General features: G+C 38.9%; 1 protein-coding gene across 1 annotated transcript in view; it reads left to right on the forward strand.

Moving 5' to 3' along the window:
• Positions 1 to 24888, forward strand: part of COL19A1 (collagen type XIX alpha 1 chain) — a 342117-nt gene that overhangs the window by 14474 nt on the left and 302755 nt on the right. Inside the window, exons 4-5 of the mRNA XM_055113849.2 lie at positions 16625 to 16699; positions 17917 to 18016. Of these exons, the coding sequence (XP_054969824.1) occupies positions 16625 to 16699; positions 17917 to 18016 (175 nt within the window). The remainder of the gene's footprint in view (positions 1 to 16624; positions 16700 to 17916; positions 18017 to 24888) is intronic.

Consider the following 24888-nt stretch of genomic DNA (forward strand, 5'->3'; position numbering starts at 1 on the left):
ACCGGAGGGAAGTGATTACATCTAAAAATAAAATATAACAAATCTGAGAGAGAGTCTAGGGTTTCAGGGCTGGAGTCTGTGAAGTTGTCAACAGTTTACTATTAAACCTAAATATATGACAGATAGATTGGACCTTTTAATTGCTGTACCTTAACTCTATGGTATGTTAAATAGTTACCTGGAATTGTCACCGTTGGGACAGAATTTAAGAGTAATATGGAGAGACTCAATAATAACTTGAATTTTAAAATTTTGAAGGTATTAGAAATTCAGTCATTTCATATTCTTTCGTCAATTTGCCTATTGAGATCATGGGATAAGATATATTTGTTTATTTTCCCACTGCAAATGAACTTCCATTTGAATGTGGCAGTTTCAGCTCAGTTACTTGTCAAAAGAAGGTGGGGAAGAGAATTGTGTTAAAATATATACAATGCTAGAAAATCTCAAAACTTGCTTTAATTAGTTGCTTAAAACTCTTTCCTCTAATATAGACTATGTATCAAATAATTAAAGTTTCATCTACTTTCTTTAATCTGTTCTAAGGCAAAAGTACTATATCATCATAAAAAGCAATAAGAAACAGAAAACCAGAGTTTAAAAAAACAGGCTAAATAAATAGAAATGACAGAATGCTTTTTAAATAACACATTTTCCTTTCATTATGATAAATCCTCAGTTTAAGTGTCCAGATTGACTTGATTATAAATTTAAATTTAGGCCTGTAACTATTCATATAAGCCCTTCTAAGGTAGTTTTCTATTAATTACAAGGAATTACAAGGAAAAAAACCTATTATTCCAAAATGTGGCTTTTACTAGTTGGCAAACACTTCACGCTTAAACTCAGAGTAAAATGTATGCTGTTATATAGAGAATTTTATTTTGTGTTTTTAAGAAATTCTTGTGTTCAACATTGGTACCATGTAAAAATCCTTCATTGACAAATGTACTTTGTAACTCCTAAATTTTGAAAGTGGAGGAAAGCTTCACAATGATTAGATAAATAATGTAGCTTCTAACTAGGTATTTTCCTTTGGAAGAATTGGACATTTAAGCAGAGGCATGAAGGCAGTGTGAGGGCAAGGCACGTGAACACCTGGAAAGCAGTCACTTGGTCCCCAGGCTCTGAGGCGGCGGCATGCTTGGCATGTGGAAGAAATAGCAAGAAAAACTGGGAGACTGGAGCCAAGTGAATGAGGGGGAGGAGGTGTGAGGGTACATGCTCCTGAGAAATGCATCTGTGCTTTCTGTGTTGTCAAAATCTGATTTCTAAGCCTGCAAGGTCAAAGGCTAGACCTTGGACACTGGTAAATTCACCAAAGCAATAAATCCTGTCCTATGAGACCTCTTGGAAGATGGTCAACCTTTGCCATGTAGGACCCTTCCCGGATATCAGGTGGACAGGCAGGCTTCTGAATGTATGCCCCTCATTACCTCTTGGAAGCCTTATGTCACAGTTAATTGAATATTGTCATATTGTATTATTCATAATACATTGTTATTAAAGTACAGATGTGTGGAGATATGTGCATTTTAGCAAAGTTAAAATATAAGTTATATCTTGACCAGACAAATTATGTTTTCTTTCCCTGCAATCAGCAAACTGGTGTATAAGTAATACAAGAACCCTCACTAAACTGCAAAGAGTATAACAGAACTCGTTTACATTTATTTTGCACGAGGACTGTAACTTTGATTTTCCCATTTGTTTTTGTATTACCCAAGGAATGACCTCATCCCCTGGCTTTTCCTAAGGCCAGAAGCCTCTGTGTCCAGAGAGCAACTAGTCCATTTTCAGTCTGAGTATCAGCAGTATACACAGATCTTTCAGGTATTAAATCAGTTGAAAAAACAAAACATTAAAATAACGGATTTTAGCTGATCTGAGCTTTTTAGCCATTCGAGAGGAGAAAAAAGGAATTCAACATACTTTCAGGGAATAATAATAAAAAAAAAGTGTAAAAGAGGGATTTCAACATACCTATGATTAATACTGTATTAAACTGAAGATTTATATGAATGGGTATAGAAAGTATCAGACCTGGCCGGGCTCGGTGGCTCACACCTGTAATCCCAGCACTTTGGGAGGCTGAGGCAGGCAGATTGCCTGAGGTCAGGAGTTCAAGACCAGCCTGGCCAGCATGGTGAAATCCTGTGTCTACTAAAAATATAAAAATTAGCTGTGCGTGGTGGCAGGCGCCTATAATCCCAGCTACTTGGGAGGCTGAGGCAGGAGAATCACTTGAACCCAGGAGGCAGAGGTTGCAGTGAGCCAAGATCACGCCATTGCACTCCAGCCTGGGCGACAGAGCAAGACTTTGTCTCAAAAAAAAAAAAAAAGTATCAGACCAATGAGAGGAAAAATGTTTAACAAAAGATGTGATGTTATCTTAAGATTAGAATGCCTAGCAATACAATAGGAGGTCAAACCAGTAGGATAAAACAGAGATTAAGGGGAAAAGTGATTTTCTGTGTGTGTGTGTTTAAGCACATGTTTAAAACTGAGGGTGGGAGCATAATGCACTTCTACTAAAGAATGAAGATAATTTCTTAGGTATGCTATTATTTTGTTTAAAATATGTATTTAAGAAGCAATGTTCAATATGGAGGGGGAAAAGTTGGTTATAGGACACTTGTGTTTTCTTTCCACTCTACCATTGAGTGGCTGGCTTTGTGATCTTAACTCCTCTTGGATGACTACGTTCTTAGGTTCTCAGGATTCCAATTTTTGGAAGGAGAAGGGGTAAACATCTTTTTTAAAGTATGTATTTTCTTTGTAGGTAATCTAGATAAAATAATGATATACCCAAATATGATCTAGCTGCCTTCCTTTGGCTCTTTTCTCTTCTTTTTTTTTCCAGACTGAGTCTCGCTCTGTTGCCCAAGCTGGAGTGCAGTGGCGCGATCTTGGCTCACTGCAACCTCCACCTCTGCCTCCCAGGTTCAAGCGATTCTCCTGCCTCAGCCTCCCAAGTGGATGGGACTATAGGCATGTGCCACCACACCTGGCTAATTTTTTGTATTTTCAGTAGAGATGGGGTTTCACCATGTTGGTCAGGCTGGTCTCGAACTCCTGACCTCAAATGATCCACCCACCTTGGCCTCCCAAAGTGCCGGGATTATAGGCATGAGCCACTGCGCTGGGCCCCTTTGGCTCTTTTCAGTACCCCCCACCACCTCTGTAAGTTGCCCAGGTCCTTCAAGCCAAATCAGGAGGAAAGTGGGGCTGATAGTTATTAACATCTTAGTATGAATTTGTTAAAAACATTTGCATTTGCTTTTGAAAAAGATCTGTTAAGGTTCTCTAAGCAGTGCATCTTTTAAAAAAATTATAAACATTTAAAAAATAAATTTTATTGTGTATATTTGAGGCCTATAGCATATTATGGGATGGATATAATTAAATGACTACTGTAGTGAACAGAATAACACACCTATCACCTCACGTAGTTACTTATTTTTGTAATGAGTGGCTAAATCTTATTTAATGAAAATCTCAAATGCAATACAATTTTATTGTATTTTGTTAGTCCTTATGTTGCACATTCTATCTCTAGATACATTTATCCTACATATCTGCTATTTTGTACCCTTTGAAGTGCATTTCTCCATTTCCTCCCCCACCTCACACCAGTGATAAATGTTCTTTTATTCTCTATCTCTGTGTATTTAAGCTCTTTTAAAAAATATTCCACATGTGAGATCACACAATATTTTTTTTTCCTGTGTCTGGCTTATTTCACTTAGCATCCTGTCCTTAAGGTCTATCTATGCTGTGGCAAATGGAAGGATTTTCTTTTTTTAAGGCTGAATAATATTCCATTGGATAAAATGTCTAAATGTAATCACAAAAACCGTAAAACTCCCAGAAGCGATCATGGGGGAATAGTTCCCCAACATTGACCTTGGCAATCATTTTTGGATATCACATGAAAAATCTCAGGCTACAAAAGTGGAAGTAAATAAATGGGACTAAGTCAAACTAAAACACTTATACACAGTGAAGGAAGCAATCAACAAAATGAAAAGACAACCTATGGGCTGGGAAAAAATAATTGCAAACTACTTATCTCATGGTTAATATACAAAATTTATAAAGTATTTTTAAAACTCAATATCAGTAAAACAAATAATCTGATTTAAAAATGGACAAAGGATCAAAATGCATATTTCTACAAAAAAGAGATAAAAATGTCCAACAGGTATATGAAAAAGTGCTCAACATTACTAATCATAAAGGAAATGCAAATTAAACCACCATGAGACATTACCTTGTACCTATAAGGATAGCTATTATCAAAAAGACAAGAGATAACACAAACGTGGCAAGGATATGGAGAAAAGAGAACTCTAGCACACTGTTGGTGGGAATGTGGATTGGTATAGCCATTATGGAAAACAGTATGGCGGTTCTGAAGAAATTAGAAATAGAACCACCATATGATCCAGCAACCCCTCTTTTGGGTCTACATCCAAAAAAGATGAAATCCCTACCTTGTGAAGATATATCTGCACCCCCATATTCATTGCAACATTATTCACAATAGCTAAGACATGGAAACAACCTAAATGCTCATGGATGGATGAATGGAAAAAGCAGTGCATTTTTTTTTGTGTGTGGTGAAATTTTAGTCATTACTTTTGCTATAGTCCAGAGAGCCTTTGAAATGACACGGTGCTTTGCCTCTGTCTACTTGACATAATATTTGTATATTTGAGTCTTTTCTATGGTTCTTCAAAATACATGCACATTTACTCAAAAGTGCTCTTTACTTTATATTAAAGTATGTATTTTAATACTTAAAGAAATGAACATATCCACCTTGTGATAGCTATTTCCACTGCCTTGCCATTTTTGTGTAATGAATCCATAATATTCATGTATTCAGATTATTGTGCCTTAAATCTTACACCTAAATAATTAACATTTAGTTTTATTTTTTTTCAGCTTTTCACCACAAAGCACGTATGCTAAAGATATGAAATGGCATTTGATTTTTATAAAGGCTTTTAGTGTAGAAAGACTTTCATAAATGTTGCTAGAAATGTTGAATTCCATTCATTTCAAATGATAGGTTTATTACTTTGAAATCATCATATATTTGCTAAGTCCTCAAAAGAATTTAAATAAGATATATACTGTTTCCAACTTGGCAATAAGCCAACCAAAGTGTCGTAATGCAAAGCCCCTTTCTACTATCTTGAGACTTGTTTTGCTAATCACCTACTGGGGCTTCCCTACATACATTGTGAGTAATTTAATCTTATTTATTATGGTTACATAGTCACTCGTAGTCATTATAAAAATATAATAAGAATGGAGTTTTTTTGGTTTTTCAAGAGTCATTTTTAGCTTAAATTATTTTCTCACAGAGATGCTATTTTCCTCCTTTTGTTGAGATATTACACACACCAAAGTTGACAAATCTTAGTGCACAGTGCAGTGAATTTCTACGGATATATTTATACCCCTGTGTAACTACTACTCAGACCTAAATACACATTCTCAAAACCCAGAAGCCTTCTGTGTACCTGCTCCTAGTTAACATTTCACCAAGGTAGCCACTACACTGACACAGATTAGTTGTATAATCTCTAGAATTTCATATAAATGGAATTACACAGTATGTATTAATGTTGCAGGACTTTTCCTTAGTTCAGCTAAAGATGAGTTCCTTGTCCCATGGCCATGAAAATTCAGGCTCACAGACAACTTGAATAGTGAGTAAGACAGGGTTTTATTGGGTGAAAAGGAAGGAAAGGGGGAAACAGGAACTCTCACTAGGCCAGAGTCCCTGCTAGAGCACTTCCCACCAGGCTGATTGAATCCCAGGTTCCACACAGGAAAGAGGATGGGCCAGGCTCCTCCCGCTAAAAAGGGTGTGAAGTTCCCAAGGCTCCATCTCAGTGGGCAGCCTGGTTGGAATTTCTCCAAGGACCCCCTCTCACCTGGCTGTCTCATTCCTCCCTCTAAAGAAGTACATCTAATTGCTGTTAGATTAAGGATAAGGATGAAGACCAATCTTAACTTCTTCCTGCTGACAGGGTGTGCTGTTTTGGGGAAATGGCAGGCGGAGCTCCCTCAGAGGCCTATCTAAGGTTTCCCAGCAGAAAGGGCCATTGTCAGAGGTTCCAGTTGCATTACCGTTTAGAGTTTGATGGCCTGAAGGCAAGAACAGACAAAGCCGGTTATTAGAAAACACGTATCAAAATGAAGCAAGGGGAGGGATAAGGCAGCTCAAAAATTCCAAGGCCTTTTACCAGTTTGCACAGGGAGATGGAGGCCAAACACCCAACTAGCAAAAAAAAACTTTACTCTTTTGCCAGCATGTTGGGCTTCTGGGTTCCCTTCCCCTGAGTCCAATCCTAAGCCAACTAGTTTAAGGTTTGGGAAATTAACTCTTTCTAGTTTGAAGGATGCATTTAAGGGGACTGTCCCCTAGTACAAAGACACAATTACCTATCAGTGAAGAGAGGACAGAGGAGAAGAAAGGAAAAAAAAAGAGAGAGCACCTGTAATCCCATCACTTTGGGAGGCTGAGATGGGCAGATTGCCTGAGGGTCAGGAGTTGGAGACCAGTCTGGCCAACATGGTGAAACCCATCTATACTAAAATTACAAAAAAATTAGCCGGGCGTGGTGGCTTGTGCCTGTAATCCCAGCTACTCAGGAGGCTGAGTCAGGGGAATTGCTTGAGTTGCAGTAAACTGAGATAGCGCCACTGCACTCCATCCTGGTCGACAGAGTGAGACTCTAGCTCAAAAAAAAAAAAAAAAAAAGCAGTGTTCCCATTTTTTCTTGTTTATTCACACTTCCGTATTATTTTTGTTTTATTCTTGTCCAGTGTTACTTTACCTTTTTTTGTTAACTAGTGTTCTTTTTCCCAACCTGATATACTTGATATTCCTTTGTCAGATGTATTGGCAAAGTAGGATGTGTTCAGGGGGGCTGAGGGGAACTAGTAACAAGGAAACAAAGAGCCTTTATTTTTTTAAGAAGCCTTTTTTAAAAAATGCAAAATGCCTAAAGGCTCTTGTTTTGATTCGTTTATGAAAGGAAAACAAACCAGTTCTGTATCTATGGTATATTGTTGCTCTTTATCTTCCCCAACTCTAACCTTGAGGAAAGAACTGCCATGAGCTTTGTCACTATTTGTAAAGAAAATTATTTTTCTTAACGTATGTTGGAGAAGACTGCTAAATAGAACTTGTATCAGACTAGACAGATTTTAATCGTGACTTTACATGCAATAATGATAATTTCATGTATGATAATTCTGAAGATATGAAGAAATAGGAAAACCAAAGCAGGAAAAATGGACAAGTGATAAGTTACAATTTCTCAGGAGACACCACTTGCTCCTGTTCTCTTTTTATCTCACTCACTATGTGATCTCATCTCTCCCGTGGTTTTGAGAGGTGAAGCCAACTGGACTTCCTGGGTCAAGTGGGGACTTGGAGAACTTTTCTGTCTAGCTAAAGGATGATAAATGCACCAATCAGCACTCTGTAAAAATGCACTAATCTGCGCTCTATGTCTAGCTAAAGGATTGTAAATGCACCAATCAGCACTCTGTAAAAATGCACCAATCAGCGCTGTGTCTAGCTAAAGGACTGTAAATGCACCAATCAGTGCTCTGTGTCTAGCTAAAGGATTGTAAATGCACCAATCAGCTATCTGTAAAAACGCACCAATCAGCGCTCTGTGTCTAAAGGATTGTAAACACACCAATCAGCACTCTGTAAAATGGACCAATCAGCACTCTGTAAAATGGACCAATCAGCAGGATGTGGGTGGGGAAAAATAAGGGAATAAAAGCTGGCCACCCCATCCAGCAGTGGCAACCTAGTGGGGTCCCCTTCCACACTGTGGAAGCTTTGTTCTTTCACTCTTCACAGTAAATCTCGCTGCTGCTGACTCTTTGGGTCCGCACCACCTTTAAGAGCTGTAACACTTGCTGCGAAGGTCCACGGCTTCATTCTTGAAGTCAACAAGACCACAAACCCACCAGAAGGAAGAAACCCTGGACACATCGGAAGGAACAAACTCCAGACACACCATCTTTAAGAGCTGTAACACTCACTGCGAAGGTCTGCAGCTTCATTCTTGAAGTCAGCGAGACCAAGAACCCACTGGAAGGAACCAACTCCGGACACAGTTTTACATAGGATTTATATGTCAGTCACTCCCAAATGTACTTCACAGCCCTCACCTCTCTTTTGAATTCCATTCCTAACTGTCTATTTGATAACTCCATTGTTTCAATTTCTTAATGGCATGTCAGATTTAACACTTCTAATTTCTCCTCTTTCCCACTACAGATTAACTTACGCCTTGCCAAGTTGTCTTTTATTTTTCTAGTGGGATTTATTTCAGTCAACTAATCTCCCTCCTCCCTACATTCAATCCCTTATCATCTCCTGTTGGTTCTTGTATCTCTCAATTCCTTCCCATGAAATTGAAGATGTTTTCCATTTTCAGTGTCATCTCTAGTCCAAGCTACCATCATATCTGGCATCACAGAGTGTGGCAGTATGACTAAGTTTACCAGGTAAAATACAGGATGCCCAGTTAAATTTGAAGTTTAAACAATAAATAATTTTTTAGTATAAGTATGTTCCAAATATTGCGTGGGACATACTTGTACTAAAAATATTTTTATTTATCTGACATTCACATTTAACTGGGAATCCTGTATTTTATTAGCTATGTTTGGTAATTTTATATATGTGAGGGAGAAGAGGTTATTTATTACACAGAGTGGTCAGGGAAGGCTGCCCTCCAACCTCACTGGGCAGGCTGGTTGGAGTTTCTCCAAGGACCCCCTCCCACCTGGCTGTCTCATTCCTCCCTCTAAAAAAGTACATCTAATTGCCGTCACATTAAGGATAAGGATGAAGACTGATCTCAACTTCTTCCTGCTGACAGGGGTTGCTGTTTTGGGGAAACGGAAGTCGGAGCTCCTTCAGAGGCCCATCTAAGGGTTCCTAGCAGAAGGTGCCATTGTCAGAGGCTCCAGTTGCATGACCATTTGGAGTTTGATGGCCTGAAGGCAAGAACAGACAAACCCATTTGTTAGAAAACACATATCAACATGAAACAAGGGGAGGAATAAGGACAGCTCAAAAATTCCAAGGCCTTTTACCAGTTTGCACAGGGAGAGGGAGGCCAAACACCCAGCTAGCAAAAAAAAAAAAAAAACTTTACCCTTTTGCTAGCATGTTGGGCTTCTGGGTTCCTTTTCCCTGAGCCCAATCCTAAACCAACTAGTTTTAAGGTTTGGGAAATTAACTCTTCCTAGTTTGAAGGATGCATCTGAGGGGACATTCCCATAGTACAGAGACACAATTACCTACCAGTGAAGAGAGGACAGATGAGAAGAAAGGAAAATAAGAGGGCACCTTTTAAAGGAGTCCCAGGGATTCAGGATGCATTTGAAAGGGGTACAGACTAAAGATGAATGGCTACCCATCTAGAATGAGGGGAGCAGGCATGCCTGGTTTTCTTCTCTTCCTAGCAGATACGTGGGGTACATGAGGGACAGAGGGAAGAATGTCCTCTTTCCCTCTTCCATCCTTGCATCCCCAAGTCACAGCGACCTTGGCAGCTGCCGCCATGAGTGCCAAAGTGACTTTCACCCATAAAACAGGGAGGACCTAGAGAATAGGAATTATCCACTCTCACCTATGCCTCTATCCTCCAAACTGTCAGTAGCTTTGGAGTTCCCTACACCTCATTTATGCCATGGATATTAATGTGGCCTTCATCCATGAAACAGGAAGCTTGGGGTTGGCTTAATCAGCAGGAATCAGCCACACATGCTCACCTGCACTGTACCTTTTAACTTCCATTATTGTCTGCCTCTGGATCCCTCAGATCCATTTTTCTATCCTAGGGCTTTGACCAGAAGCTTAGAATTGAGTCTGGGATGAAAATTTGTCTTGAGGGAGTTGCGTGGACTCCTTATCATAAGCTGAATGCTAAGTTAAAACTGTGGAACTGAGTCCTCCTCCAACAAGGGAGGGGAAAGGATGTCTTGTGAGACACCCAGATAACTGGTAGCTATAGTTACGCTTGCTAAGATTTGGGTGCATGGTACTTGGCTTTGGTTAGCTTTCTTGGTCTTACTTTCCCAAAAAGGAAACCTCCGAGTGGTGGGTATCCTATTTATCCCAATTGCCTGGCAGGATTTGCAGGATAATTGCTCAGAACTAGAATATTGATCCAGATTTCTACATTACCCATCCCTTTTGTTCTTTCTGAGCTGCAGCTGGAGACTGCTGGTTGGTTCACAGGAACAAGCAGGGTTAGCCTAACATGTAAGCGAAAACTTAAAAACAACTAGCGAGTTTAGAATTTAATGACAAATATATGATACGTTTTGAAACATGATTTCTCTCTCTCCGGTCCTCATTTTTGTTAAAAAACAAATCATCATAGGACTGAGTGGTTTGCAAAATAGACTTTACTTTTATACTTGGCCTGATTATTTGCAAAAATACAGCAAGTATAATTATTTTTACATAGGTTTTTTGGATTGGCTTTGATGGAACTCTGTTCCCCAAGGAATCTCAGATAAGACCTTTTAAAGCTGAGCCCAGCCATGGGTTTATCCTCAAATACCTGTAAGTTGAGTGATCCTCTCCTCTTAAGGTCCCATAATAAACTTGGAGTTCCTAGATCTGTTAGAAAGTGACATTCTTTACTGACCACAGGTCAGGAACCCTGTACAGGAACTGTGTAGACAAGGGTATGAGGCAACTGGGCTTCTATCATCCCTGCAAGTTGAGATTGACTCCTTAAAGGGAAGCATACCCTTCCAGTCAAAGCCTTGGTAAAACAACCACTTTCTCCAATTGTGTCATGCCACAAAAGAAAAATGGATTCTTATTCCACTGATGCAAACGGCTATATTACCATAAGTTGAGGATACTCACTGAGAGTTTCCAAATTCTATAGGAACCAGGCAGAGAGAAACAAACGTGCTACAAATTTTGTTCATAGGAGTATACCTTACTCAATTATTAAAGGCCGTAAAAGGTTCAAAATAAATTTCCTCGACTATGAAAACCCAAACAAGGATCAGCAATATTCCAACCAAAAGTCAAAAAAGTTACTTCAGCTTTCTGAGTTCAGTCCATTTAGTTAACTCTTGTTTTGCTTGATATTCGTGAATGTTTCAGCTTTTCATGAGTCCTGTACTATTTTCCTTTATTCCAAAGGTTACAATTTCCAAAGCTATCATAAACCTATATTTCAGAGCACCTGTTACAGTTCTATAGCTTATTAGAAACCATCTTTTGAAAAGGATTAAAACAAGACAACAATTGTCTGTGAATAGCAAAATGTCCAGGGTAATTACAGTTAGAAACACAATTGACAAAAAAGTTTGGTTATCTCCCTAATGGTTTACAGTAACTTAAAATAGCAACTAAGGACTAAGCTCTGATTTTTATCTTGCCCAGATTCCTTTCTAAGGAGTCTGGGGAGTCATGCCCTACAAACCATAAATTCTCATCAGATGGGTTTTACTTAACCCTGTATATTGTGACTTACTTTCCAATCTGACTGTGGCATAACAAGGAAGAAAATTACAATGTTTTACCCCAAAGTATATTTCCTTGCCATACCTTGAAATTGCCCTGCAAAATCTCTTGTGGGAAAAGTCCACATTCTATAGAAAATTCTTTCTCCTTTGTTTTCTTTCCTTTGTTTCCAGATCCAAGAGATAATCAACTAACAGCCAGGTACCCTTTTAGGTCTGATAAACATTTTACAACTCTGCAATCTGAGAGATTCCTCTGCACAATAAAACTTGGTCTCCACAATCCTTTATCTTAGCCTGAACATTCCTTTCCATTGATCCCAGGTCTTCAGATAAACTCAACCAATTGTCAACCAGAAAATGTTTAAATTTACCTATAGTCTGGAAGCACCGCCCCCGCCCCCCACTTTAAGTTGTCCCACCTTTCTGAACCAAACCAATGTATTTCTTAAATGTATTTGATTGATGTCTCATGCCTCTCTAAAAATATATAAAACCAAGCTGTACCCCTACCACCTTGGGCACATGTTCTCAAGACCTCCTGAGGGCTGTGTCACAGGCCACGGTCACTCATATTTGGCTCAGAATAAATCTCTGAAAATATTTTATGGAATTTGACTCTTTTCATCGACAGTAGTTTCAATTATGTGTTATAATAGTAATTCCTAGCATCTTTAACTTTAAGATAAAACTTGGTAAGTTGCTTTGTGCGCTAACTGCAGCCAAGGTTTGCTTTCTTCATTAAGGGCCTGGTTATTCCATATGTCCCCAGGCCTTAATAGTTGTGAAGCCAGCAAGTCAAATAGTTCTCAAAACCCAAAAAGCAGTTTGTAACCTTAAAACACTTAGCAAACCTTGCATCTGATCTGCAGTTTACCAATAATCTCTAAGGCTTATTTAATTTCTCAAAGATTAAAGTCATGTGAACTAAAAGGTACTACAGATTTTATATTCCCTTTAAAAAATATTTGATCTAAGCACTTGTCTTTCTTTAGGCCAAATTAATTAGAGCTCTTTTGACAGGCATTAAACACAGTACACAGACATGCATAAGAAAACCCAGTCGCTGGGTGGGACCCTTTAAAGGACAGGCCTGGGAAAACATGCAGATATCAAACCAGAAAGAAACTTATTCCCTAAGGCAGGATTGCTAAACAAAGCCTTGCCAAGCAGTTACAGGCCATGCCCCCAGGATGTAAAACAAGATGAGGCTTGCAGCACAAACCACACAGACATGCAAAGCACACCAGATTGGCCACAGCCCAAGACTAGCCCCACAAATCCTGTTTCACAATTAAGCTTTACAGAAAAAATAAACAGTGATTGTTGGGGGATCTGGCCTAGCAAAGGGGGAAAATATCTTTAAGGCTTAACTGCTGATGGAGTGGAGAGGAGGAAAGAAAAAACATTTTTTAATGCTTGAGGAAGAACCTCTTATTCTTATGCAACTGATTCCTCCACCAGGGAGAAAAGATTAAGCTTAATTACTGTCCAAAAGAGTTAAACCCGTTAGCCAGGGAAGAGGAAGGCTGTGGCAGCAGTCTGTGGCTGGGAACCAGTCAGCTGGCTGTGGGGGACTTTTGAGCCATGCGTCCTAGCGCTGCGCAGGGTGTGGGGATCGGCATGGAGCTGCTGCTCACCAGTCTGTCCTGAAAAAGGAAAAAAAAGGCCATGAAAAGTCTCCCGACCCCAAGGAGCGACAGGGGGTGGTGGTGTGGTTTCCCATAAGCTCAGAAGTCCAAGGATGAAAAGGCTTAGAAAGCCACAGTGAGAGGTTTTGTGTTCTCATTTCACTCACCACTTCTTGAGCTCCCACACTGAACACCAAAAATGTCGCAGGACTTTTCCTTAGTGCAGCTAAAGATGGTGTTCTTTGTCCCACAGCCATGAAAATTCAGGCTTGCAGACAATTTGAATGGTGAGTAAGACAGGGTTTTATTGGGTGAAAAGGAAGGAAAGGCGGAAACAGGGACTCTGTCTAGGCCAGAGTCCCTGCTAGAGCACTTCCCGCCAGACTGTTCAAATCTCAGGTTCCACACAGGAAGAGGAAGGGCCAGGCTCCTCCCCACTGCAAAGAGTGCGAGCTTCCCAAGGCTCCACTCAGTGGGCGAGCTGGTTGGAGTTTCTCCAGGAACCCCCTCCCACTTGGCTGTCTCGTTAATATTTTTTGGGTGAATGACATTTTTCTATTTAATATTATATCTGTGAGATTTATCTAGTTGTTGCATGTATCAATAGTTCATTCTTTTTTATTGCTATACAGTTTTTCATTGTATATGCCACAATTTAATTATCTTGCTCCTTCTTGTTGATAAACATTTTGGTTGTTTCTGGTTTTAGACTATTATGTGTAACGCTGCCATTAATATTCTTGTCTAAAAGGGCCATCTACACTCATTTTTTGGTACTCCTTTCTCTTGGTTCATTGCATTTTCAAGTCATACAGTTCATATATATTTAGCTTTAGTAAATACTGCCAAACAGTTTTCTAAAGTGTACTAATTTCCATTCTCATAAGCAATGTAGAAGAGGTTTTGTTGCTCCACATCCTCATCAACGCTTGGCTGCCATGAATATTCTTGCCTAAAAGGGCCATTACACCCATTTTTTGGCACTCCTTTCTCTTGCTTCATTGAATTTTCAAGTCATACAGTTCATATATATTTAGCTTTAGTAAATACTGCCAAACAGTTTTCTGAAGTGTACTAATTTCCACTCCTACAAGCAATGTAGAATAGTTTTTGTTGCTCCATATCCTCATCAACACTTGGCATCTTCAGTGCTTTAATTTTAGCCATTTAGTGATATCTCACTGTGGTTTCACTTTACATTTCCGTGATAACTAATGATGTTGAGCACCTTCTCATATGTGGGTTGAACATTTGGATATTCTCTTTTTTGAAGTGTTTAAATCTTTTTGCACATTTTTAGAATAGGATTTTCAAGCTTTTTTTGTTATTGATTTCTGAGAGTTCATTGTATATTCTAGAAATGATACTTTATTGCATATTTGGACTGGAGGTAACTTCTCCTAATTTATGGCTTGACTTTTTACTCTTTTAGTGTTGCCTTTTGAGTAAAGATGTTAATTTTAATGAAGTTCAACTTAGCAATCTTTTCTTTTGTGATTAATGGTTTCTGTGTTCTTTTCAAGACACCTTTGCTATCCCAAGTTCATGAAGACTTTGTTGTCTTGTGGATGCTTTACTGTTTTACCTTTCATATTTATTTCTATGATTATCTTTAGTTAGTTTTTGTGCATGGTGTGAAATAAGTTTCAACATTCAGTGTTTTTCTGTGTGGATATTCTGTTGACCCAGCACCGTTTAGTAAAATGACCATCCATTTCCCACTGAATCAAGTGGCCTTTCTGTGGTAAATAAGGAGACCATACGTTTTGGGTTATGTTTGTGTTTTTCTGTATGTGTACCAACCCCACAGTATAAAAAAATTTATATCTGATAGTTTAAAGTTCTCTAGCTTATTCTTCTTTAATTTTGCCTTTTACTATTTTAGCTTGTTTTCTGTAGTTTCATGTAAATTTGAGAATCAGCTTGTCAGTTTTACACACACACACACACACACACACACACACACCCCTCATACTGTTGGGATTTTAATTGGCATTGCTCTGAATCTAGAGATAAAACCAAGAACTAACATCTTAACAATTTTAAGTCTTGCATTCTAAGCATTTTGTTTATCCCTTCAGTTATTTAGGTCTTTAATTTCTCTCAGGCATGTTTTATAGATTTTAGTGTTCAGATCTTGAATGAGGTGCTTGGGTTTTATAAAAGTGACTATTAATCCGAATCATTAATTGGTAATGTTTACAAAATCTCTTATAATTTTACTATTATTTAGAGCCTGCAATTGTATTAAGAGCTCTGAGATAGCAATTTTCCATATTAGCTAAGTAATATCTAAAAGTACTCAGTGCTATAATTTCACTTACTTTACAAATTGTGTTCAAAATGTTTTTTGCAGTATATTTGCTTCTTATTTTTAAATTTGATTAAGGGGTAGCATTATTTAGAATCTGATTTATTTTCTGGTTAAATATATTAAGATGATACCCTCTCACCATGCCTGAGGTCTGTGATATGTTTGTTACATGAAGAGGGAACTGGTGAATCGGCAATTTCAATTTGGTTTTAAGTAGTTTATCTCCTCTCTATATTAAAAACTTCTTAGTTATTAAACCCAAACATCAATTTTAGACATAGAGAATTAAAGTTGTGATTGCATGATACCAAAATATTTAATCAATTTAGTTTAAAATGTTAAACTAATGGTCTTAACTGTCCAGTTGTACAGTTATCTTGGCACAATTCAAAAATTGGCTGTAATTTTGTCTGAATTAACTGAATTAGCCTGATTCAATTTAAACATGTCCTAAGATGTTGAAAAATTGGTGTGTGCATATCCATTACTGTATTAGTGTGTAGTGGTAGTATTAAACGTGTACATTCACTGAGTTGAGACTATCTTTTATTTCTTTGAATATCACTAAGTGCTGTAGCACATAAGTACACTTTCTCAATGATTTTATTTCTTTTTTTAAAATTATAGGCCGCTTTTGTATGGTAGAGATCTTTGCTTTTTAAATTTTATTTTAGTAACTTCCATATATGTTCCCTTTAGTTTTTAAAGTTTCATATCAGCCAACACCAAAACTTGAATTAAAGTTGTGATAAAATATAGTAGTAGTTCACTTGTTTTACTATTGTACTTTGAATACGAAAGTTTAATGATGTTAAAACTAGCTTATTTCCAAATGTCAAGGATACATAAAGTGTTCAAATAATAGTTATAATAATAATGGCTAACACTAACAAGTATTCACTGTGAACCAAGCAGTGTTCTTAGCACTCTACATAAGTAACCACATGTAACCCTCACAAAAACACTGAGGTGGTTAATGTTCTTATCCTCATTTTACAGAAATTTAATAAATGGTTTAATTTATTTCCATTTTATCTTAAGTTTCTGATTGTACTGTGTAATTAAAATTCATTTGAAGAATTTGATAGAAAACATAATGCAAATCTTCTATACTTTTTTTCTTTTTAAATAGAAGAGTCATGCCCTATCCTGAGAATAGAGGGACATCAGCTGACATATGACAACATAAACAAACTTGAAGTTTCAGGTAGGCAATATAATCCTTTGCAAAGTAATATTTTATGTAAAGTTATCACCAAATGCTAGATATGGAATACATTATAGGTGAATCTTTGATACTGCAATTTAAGATCATAGCATTAACGTGAAAATTTTAAGAATTCTTTTTAAATTTTTTTTTTTTTTTTGAGACAGAGTCTCACTCTGTCACTCAGGCTGGAGTGCAGTGGTGTGATCTCAGCTTGCTGCAACCTCCACCTCCTGAGTACAAGCAATTCTCCTGCCTCAGCCTCCCAAGTAGCTGGGACTACAGGCACATGGCTAATTTTTGTATTTTTGGTAGAGATGGGGTTTTACCATGTTAGCCAGGCTGGTCTCGAACTCCTGGCCTCAAGTGATCCATCTGCCTTGGCCTCCCACAGTGCTGGGATTGCAGGCGTGAGCCGCCATGCCTGACCCATAAAAATTTAAGGTAGATGATGTAGAAAAAATTCCGAGAGCAGGGTTCTATATGTTTAATCTGTGATCAACAATACCTCAACCTCTTGGAGAAAAAAAAAACTTATTTAAAATTATAAAAGTGTCCATTGTAGAAATTTTGGAAGAAGAAAAAAAAATTTGTGAGAAGGAAGATGTCACCACCCAGATAAAGACAAGATTACCATTTTGGTAATCCTTGTTATCTTTCCTTTTGGTAATCTTTCTTATCTTTCTTTCTCCTTCTTTTCCTCCTCCTTCTCTTCTCTCTCTCCCACATAAATGCTAATGAGTGTGTGACACACACACAGTTATAATTCTTATATTACATTTCATGTGTATGCATTTCCTGTCATCAATACACATTTCTTTAAAGCATAATTTTGTAAAAGGCTGCTTAGATTTAAACTGAATGGCTGTACTATTTTTGATCTAATTTTCTTACTTTAGACATCAGAGCTGCTGCAATGAGTTACTCTAATTTTTACTTAAGATAATTCCTAGGTCAAAGGAAATTGAAATTGAGTTTTTTTGAAATATATTCATGATTTTTTTCTAGAAAAATGGCTACACGTTCTATATGCAAAGTGAATTTCATTCTCTTTTACCCTAAAAGGAGAAAAATAAAATCAAGAAATTTTGCTGATCCCAAGCAGCAAGATTTCGTTTGAAGTGAATCAATTAATAGATAAGGGCAACACAAAATTCTGTTTAGAAATTAACATTTCTATTAGTTTATTAAATTGAATCATTTGTTACATTTTACAGGTTTTGATCTAGGAGACAGCTTTTCTCTAAGACGTGCATTTTGTGAAAGTGATAAAACCTGTTTCAAATTGGGAAGTGCACTTCTTATTAGAGACACTATGTAAGTAAAAAATTATTTTCTTTATATTTAATAATACCTCATAAATTATTTTCTAAAGAGATTTCAAATAATTTGTTTTAAAAATAAAGTTTCTCAATAGCATCATCCTCACTGGAATGCAGTGGTAAACGTGTTGTTAATGTATTTGTTGTTTATAAAAATCATTGCAATCTAATCTTGGCTCTACAGTGTAAATATCATTTATATGTACAGAAAAAGGCACGATCATTAGAGAATAGTAATTAAATCCATTTCTGAAGAAATATTGTTTATGTTTAAAGTAGACATAACCAATATTAGGTTTTTCAAGGTAAACATTAAAACATAAGGCACTATATAGATTCAGAGCCAAAAGACTGATATTTGTTGTATAAATTTTTAGCTTTTCTATGCTTCTTAAGTTAAAATAAAAGAATTTAGCTCTTAGGTGTTCATCTTATCTATTGTATAGAGTACATAGTAAATAAAAAGCTGTTTTGTGCTTTTATTTTTGGTCTTGATACTCATTTAATTTTAAAATAGATTTACCAAAGTTTTCCCTTACTTTTTCTTTCTTTTTTCTACAGATACACTTAGAGTTACAAAAAAAAAAAATCACTTTCCATTCAAATAGTGACAATTGGTCAGCAACCATACAGGGCAACAATGATTTACCATATAGTTGGCAATAATTAAAGGATGACTTCATAGTAATTCAGAAAGCTGAGTTATCAGGCAGGCAGGTAGCACATATGGTCAGGATAATTATTCCTGGAGTCCAAGATGAATATTTGCATGTATGAATATACCGCAATAAAAACCCATCAAAATTCTACTTAGCTTCATATGCAACACAGATGTTTTTGTGTGAAAATATGTATGTATGTTTTCCCTTCCTGGGCAGTAGCCTAATATTTAAGACAGACAAGATTGTGGAGAATCTCAAAATTTGAATTCTTAAAGGGAAATAGCATTAATCATCTCATTGCCCTTGCTCAGACGTTCTGTGTAAATGAGGTTCATAACCTACACTTTTTCCCGGAGAAAAGTTTCTTTTAAACCTATTTTGTGATACTTTTGGTAATTTTCATTTAATGACTGAAATGGCTCCTTAAAAGTAAACTGCTCAATACTTGGTAAGAAACAAGAATATTAAGGAAGGAATTTCAAATCAGGGGATATAATGGGTGATTGTTAGGTGGGACACTTCAGCAGGTGTAACTGTATGGACCCGCGCTACAGCTGCCGCTGTTTGGGTGGTCTCATAAGTAGGCATTAAATTCTCAGGGTACAGCAGTTCCATGCTTAGGTATGCATAAGCCATAGAGAAAAGATGAGAGGCGCAATATTTCTTACATGTATATATTTAGATGTTTCTTAACTAGGAGTAGATAACTTTAATTAATAAATTTAAGAAAGGCAATACATTCTGTTTAAAAATTAAGATGCATTTTCTCTCCTCATCTTCTTTCGGATTTAAACCCCTGTAATGCTGGCCAGATGGCAAAAGGATTTTGGCAAAAGGAGTGAAACCTTTTAAAATTCATTGGACTACATGTGAGAAGACTTAGCTAATTTTACGTAGCTACATTGGAAAACTTGCTGCCACATTTAGACAATGCTATTTCTTTTTGAATTTATGTGATTATAAATATTAGGCAAGACTTGGAATTTGTTTTCTGAATTTTGGGTTCTAAATCACTGCCCAATCCATGGGTAATCAATGTAAGTGAATTCTCTGGTTCTGTGGAGCAGAACCTGGTACCTCCAGTATAGGAAACTGGGGGTATCTGGTTGAGCTGCCCAGTGAGTATCAAGTAGCTTGGCTCATTTCCACTTACATTTCACTTTTTGAGCCAAGTATGCTAGGATGCTTCTCTTGCATGATGCCATTTTGATTTTTCAATGAGACTGGAGTAAAGTTGCAGCTATTTATATATTTGTAAATAAGCTGCTTTGCAGAGTCAGCATGGGAAAAGGCAGATTCTATTTTATATGGAAAATGGGGATGCCTTCTGTGCCTGAGTTTCCTTTTATTGTTCTGGCATATCCCAGGTGAGGTTCGTGAGAGGAGAGACCTAATGAGTATGTTGGTCTGATACCTGTTAGGCATATTCAATGCCTTGAGCCTTGCTTAATGTAAAACTCCCAAAGACCACTTTTGCAGGGGCCTTCCAGATAGACATCTGTCAGGTCCACAACCCAGGTACTAACAAGGGTAAATCGTGAGTCTCAGGCAAAATACAAGTCACCTTTTATCTCTGGATAACAACGCAGTAACCAAGAGCTTCTGCCCTGGGCAATAGTATCACACCTTATCAGTTGCCCATGGTTCTTTTGGGTCCTGTACCCGTGCTAAAGTTATAGGGAAGCTTATGAGAGGCCACACAGACAGCATATATGTTCCCTGGAGGAGGGTCCCTTCCCTGGCCATTCCCCTACCAACAGTTAATTGTGGAGGCCACACTTTAAATTTCCAAGGAGTAACTTGTAAATTATACTGCACTCTCATGCCAGGGGGCCACAATAGACAACCATCTACGGTGAGGGGATTGGAGGGTCCATGGCCAACACCAGGTTTTTTTGTTATTGTTCCCCTACTTTTAGGGGTGTTGGGGCAGGCAATAACAGATTACTGTTCATCCCCGTACCTGGCTGGAGAAGGTCATCCTTCCTGTCATAGATCTGGCCACATGGCCTGGCCCTACATGGGTCAGTGACTAACTAGCTAATTCTATAACTTTCAGGTAATGAACCACAAGGTTTAGCCTTGATAAACTGCCCAGCATCGGTTCAGATTACCACAGGTGTCAGCTCTTTGGTGATCACTATCTACACTACCTTGAGTTCAACTTATTAACTACTTTATCTACACCTGGTTTTAAACCATATGTTGTCAGTGTTAGGCTGGACTGTGGCAGCAATCAAGGCAGCAGCAGTCCTCTGGCCAGACCTATCTGTATACCATGCCCCATCAGGAGTGGTGGGGGTGCCTCAGGCTCCATGGCCTTATCTTGCATTAGGCCTATAGGCTTCAAGACCTCTTGTAAATCTGTGCTAAGGGACTTGTACTCAGCATACTTCACTGCTGCAAGTAGGGGCCCCACTTCGCTAAAGTGGATGTCTGCACCTTCCCTATCCAGGGGGTTGTTACCCATGAGTGTACCTACCACACTGTTGGGTACACTCTGCATGATGACTATATCCCAATCTGCCATGCTTTTATGAGCCTGAAGGGCAGCATAGGCACTTACTAACTGCTTCCCAGTCCGGGGGGTTGTTATCCATGAATGCACCCATCCTGCTATTACTAACTGCTTTTCTATCAAGGAATACCAGAGCTCAGCTCCCTTCCATAGCTGGGACCAAAAGCCTACTGATATTCTCAGGTGCTCCGTGCACTGCCATAGGCCCTAACTGAAACTATCTGTGGTCACATGCACATCTAGCTTAAATGGGCACCTCTTGTCAACTACCTGTAGGGCTTAAGCCTGCTAATTAGCCTGCTTGGCTACCAGAAAGACTGTCTCAGCAGCATCATCCCAATCCTAGGCAAGGGGAGCATTGCCGCTTCTAAATCTCCAAGAGAATCAGATGTTAACATAACATCATTAATAAGATCATGACACATGGTGGGGCTATGTATATAGCCCTGCAGCAACACTGTGAAAGTCCATTGTCAACCTCCCATCAAGGCAAACTGATGGCCTTCTGCCTCCTTGAGGGCTGCCATAGCAGTAGTCACTTCATGTAGGCAGTGCCCCACATATGGGGTGAGAACAGCAGCTAGAGAGCCAAAATCACTCGGGGGCACTGAGCCCAGCACAAGATCCCTCATGTGGGAGGGAAAGCGTTCATCATCTGGCCCCCAGGTATTCAGATCAAATGGTCTGCTCTATACCCATCTTCCAGAGTATTTGCACAAAATGAGTATATGATCGCCATTTACTCACAGTTTCTAGTATCTCTCCAGCATCATTCCAAACAGTCCATATTGCTGCCATTAGCCACTCGATTAATGTGTGTTCACCATGCCCTTGTGCCAACCATCGGCACAGATAACAGCCACTGACGAAGGGAGGGGTGAGTTGTGATAAAAGCCAGCTTTTCCATCTTGGAGGTGGAGCAAGAAATGCTGCCAGCCCCCTTGTCCCAAAGACATAGTGGCCAGGCAGGGAGGGGCACTGGGTGCTGCTGACACTGTTACCTAACTCTCACAACTCAGTGGGTGTATAAGCACTATAAGAGGTGTGTTCCACTACTGTGGGGGGTTCCAGGGCTCTCTACTGGGTTCCCATCAGATGGTCATGTTGTACCTTTTGACAGATCATAGGGTGAGCCTGCAGTGGTGGAGCCCCCTCCTCCTCAGGATCAGACCAAATGAGACTGTCCAGCCTGGAGGACAGGCTCAAGGTCACACTAACAGCTGTTGCTAACTCTTGTTCCAGGCTGTTTATCTGGGCCTCCAAGTGCCCTGCTTGCACCTGAAGGTCCCTCACCCCCGGTTCTGCTACAAGCTGTGCACTTGGGTCCCTAGGCACACGGCTTGTGCTGGGAGGTCCCTTACCTGTGGCACTGAGCATGTATTTCACACACTGCAGTCAGAAATGCCCATCCAACTCTGCTGGTGCAGGTGCGTTCCTTCTCGGTGCTGCGTGCTTCCAGCTGCCTCGGTGCTTTCTCCACACTCACAGGAGACCTATCCACTGCCTCCCACATTTCCATTGGGGCCCATCCAAGCAGCACTGCTGACACCAGGTACCACAGCCCATGCTGCAGCCACAGAGCCAACCCGGGAGCCTTCAGGGGCCAAAGACCCACTCACCTTATCCTGCCAACTATGCCAATTGTCAGGTCCATGACTACGCCAAATGTTATGCTGTGGTCAGGTTCCAGCTCATGCTGAGATCTGAAGGGAGTGGGTGGGTGAGCAGAGAGCTAAAAGAACACTTGGAGGGCTGTAGGCAGGTGAAAGGTAGTTTTATTCAGCAGCTCTCTCAACAGCAGCTTACACACACTAGGTCTCTCAAACTGTTCGCCCTGTCTTGGCTGCTTCATCCGGTGGCTCCCACACACAGCTACATGGACAGCTCTCCCTTCAGGGTCAGCAGCTTAACTGTTTCTCTCTCTGGGCATGAGTGAGCTGAGCCGTGTCCTGGCTCCCCGCTGTTCATCTGCAAAGATGGACAGCTTTGACTCTCTGTTTCTCTGGGCGCAAGTGCACTTGTACAGTGTCAGCAGGGCAATTATACCTTTCACAGACAATAGTGGCGTAGGGCCAAGGAATGGCCTTCCCATGTTATGGCTACATGGTTTTGATAACAAGTGGAGTTATACGCCTGTGCTCTAAACTCACTGAGTCACTCTGGATGTTTACCTCGGCCTATCCTTGACCAAAGCACAGCCGTGTTCCTTACAACATCATTATACACTTAGAGGTGGCACAGGCTCAGGGGATATTTGAGGGGCTTTATGTGTTTTGTTGGCTTTAAATTCATGTCCGTTCTTCAGTATTTATGGGTTAGCAAATGGTAAGTATTTGGGGGCTTTAGAAGATTCTGGGTGTCATTCTACCTAGTTCTCTAGAGTTATTTGTTTAGAGGAAATTCTCTTGGCTTCTTATATCTACAAGTATCCCTAGTTATTTAAAAGAGATAATTCATTATTTTTATACATATTGAGAGCTATAGCAAAGAAGATTATATTTTGATTATTTTAAAATTGTGTTTTGGCAGTTATCAGGGGAAATTGGTAAAATACTGAGTAAAAACAGATAAAAACACACACAAACACACATACTATAGAGTACCTTATTTTCTTGGCATAATGTAGTCTCTATCTAGCTTCCATTAGTTGCTTCAGTAGAAAATTCAAATAAAATATCTTAGTATTGAATATTTTAGATGAATGTTGAATTTCTACATGCTGTTGGTTCTGAAGGAGCAACACACTCAGCTTGACTGGCCGATGAAGAAATTGATTTCAAATGTACCAAGGAAGTGAGTTTTCTGATTCATTGTTTAATTCAAGTATGGTAAAGAGCCTTATCCCTTAGGCTCTTGATAGCTACTGGCTGTCTGGAATGCTATGTTGAGAAGGATTCTGGGGCCATAGTGGGTTTAGAGATTAAAGTGCTATGACCCATTAAAAAAAAGAGGGAGGGAGGAGTGAGCATATGTGTTCCATATCTATAGCCTCTCTGAATTAGGATGATTTCTGTAAGCTGGTGGCTTTTGCAATTGAAGCAGTGTCTAAGAATGAGGGGAAATGAGGCTACGTGTGAAAAAATAACACAGATTAAATTTAGTACGATTTATGAGCTTGAATAATATAGCTAGACACAGTGACATAAATGACATATATGATCCCCTTAGTATTTGTTACAAATAAATAAATCTCTAGTGAAGGGGAGTCTTCTTTATCTGTGTCTCTGTATCTCTCTCATTCAATTGGTGTCTACTTTATGAAAGTAAAGATAATTTAGTTTCATAGCTTTATGTGAAAATAAGAGGTAGCTGGTAGGAGCTATTCTAATTTATGTTTATGGATTTACAAACATAATAATCTTTAGCAAGTAGGAAACCCAAACTACAAATTTGGAAGATGTGTAATGTTTTTCAGAAATATTTGAACTCTGGACTTTAACAGTTCCCTTGAAAATAATCCAAAGTATGGACAAAACTGTCATATGTGTTGTAGCATGATATTTACCTTGTCTTTTCTATTGTTGAATGATTTATCCCATGGGACTACCTTTTCTACACGGACCTTTACACTATCTTCAGATTATTATTATTATTATTATTATTATTATTTTTTTTTTTTTGAGACGGAGTCTTGCTCTGTTGCCCAGGCTGGAGTGCAATGGCACCATCTCGGCTCACTGCAACCTC

Source organism: Pan paniscus, chromosome 5 (assembly GCF_029289425.2).
Source record: "Pan paniscus chromosome 5, NHGRI_mPanPan1-v2.0_pri, whole genome shotgun sequence".
Classification (NCBI taxonomy): domain Eukaryota; kingdom Metazoa; phylum Chordata; class Mammalia; order Primates; family Hominidae; genus Pan; species Pan paniscus.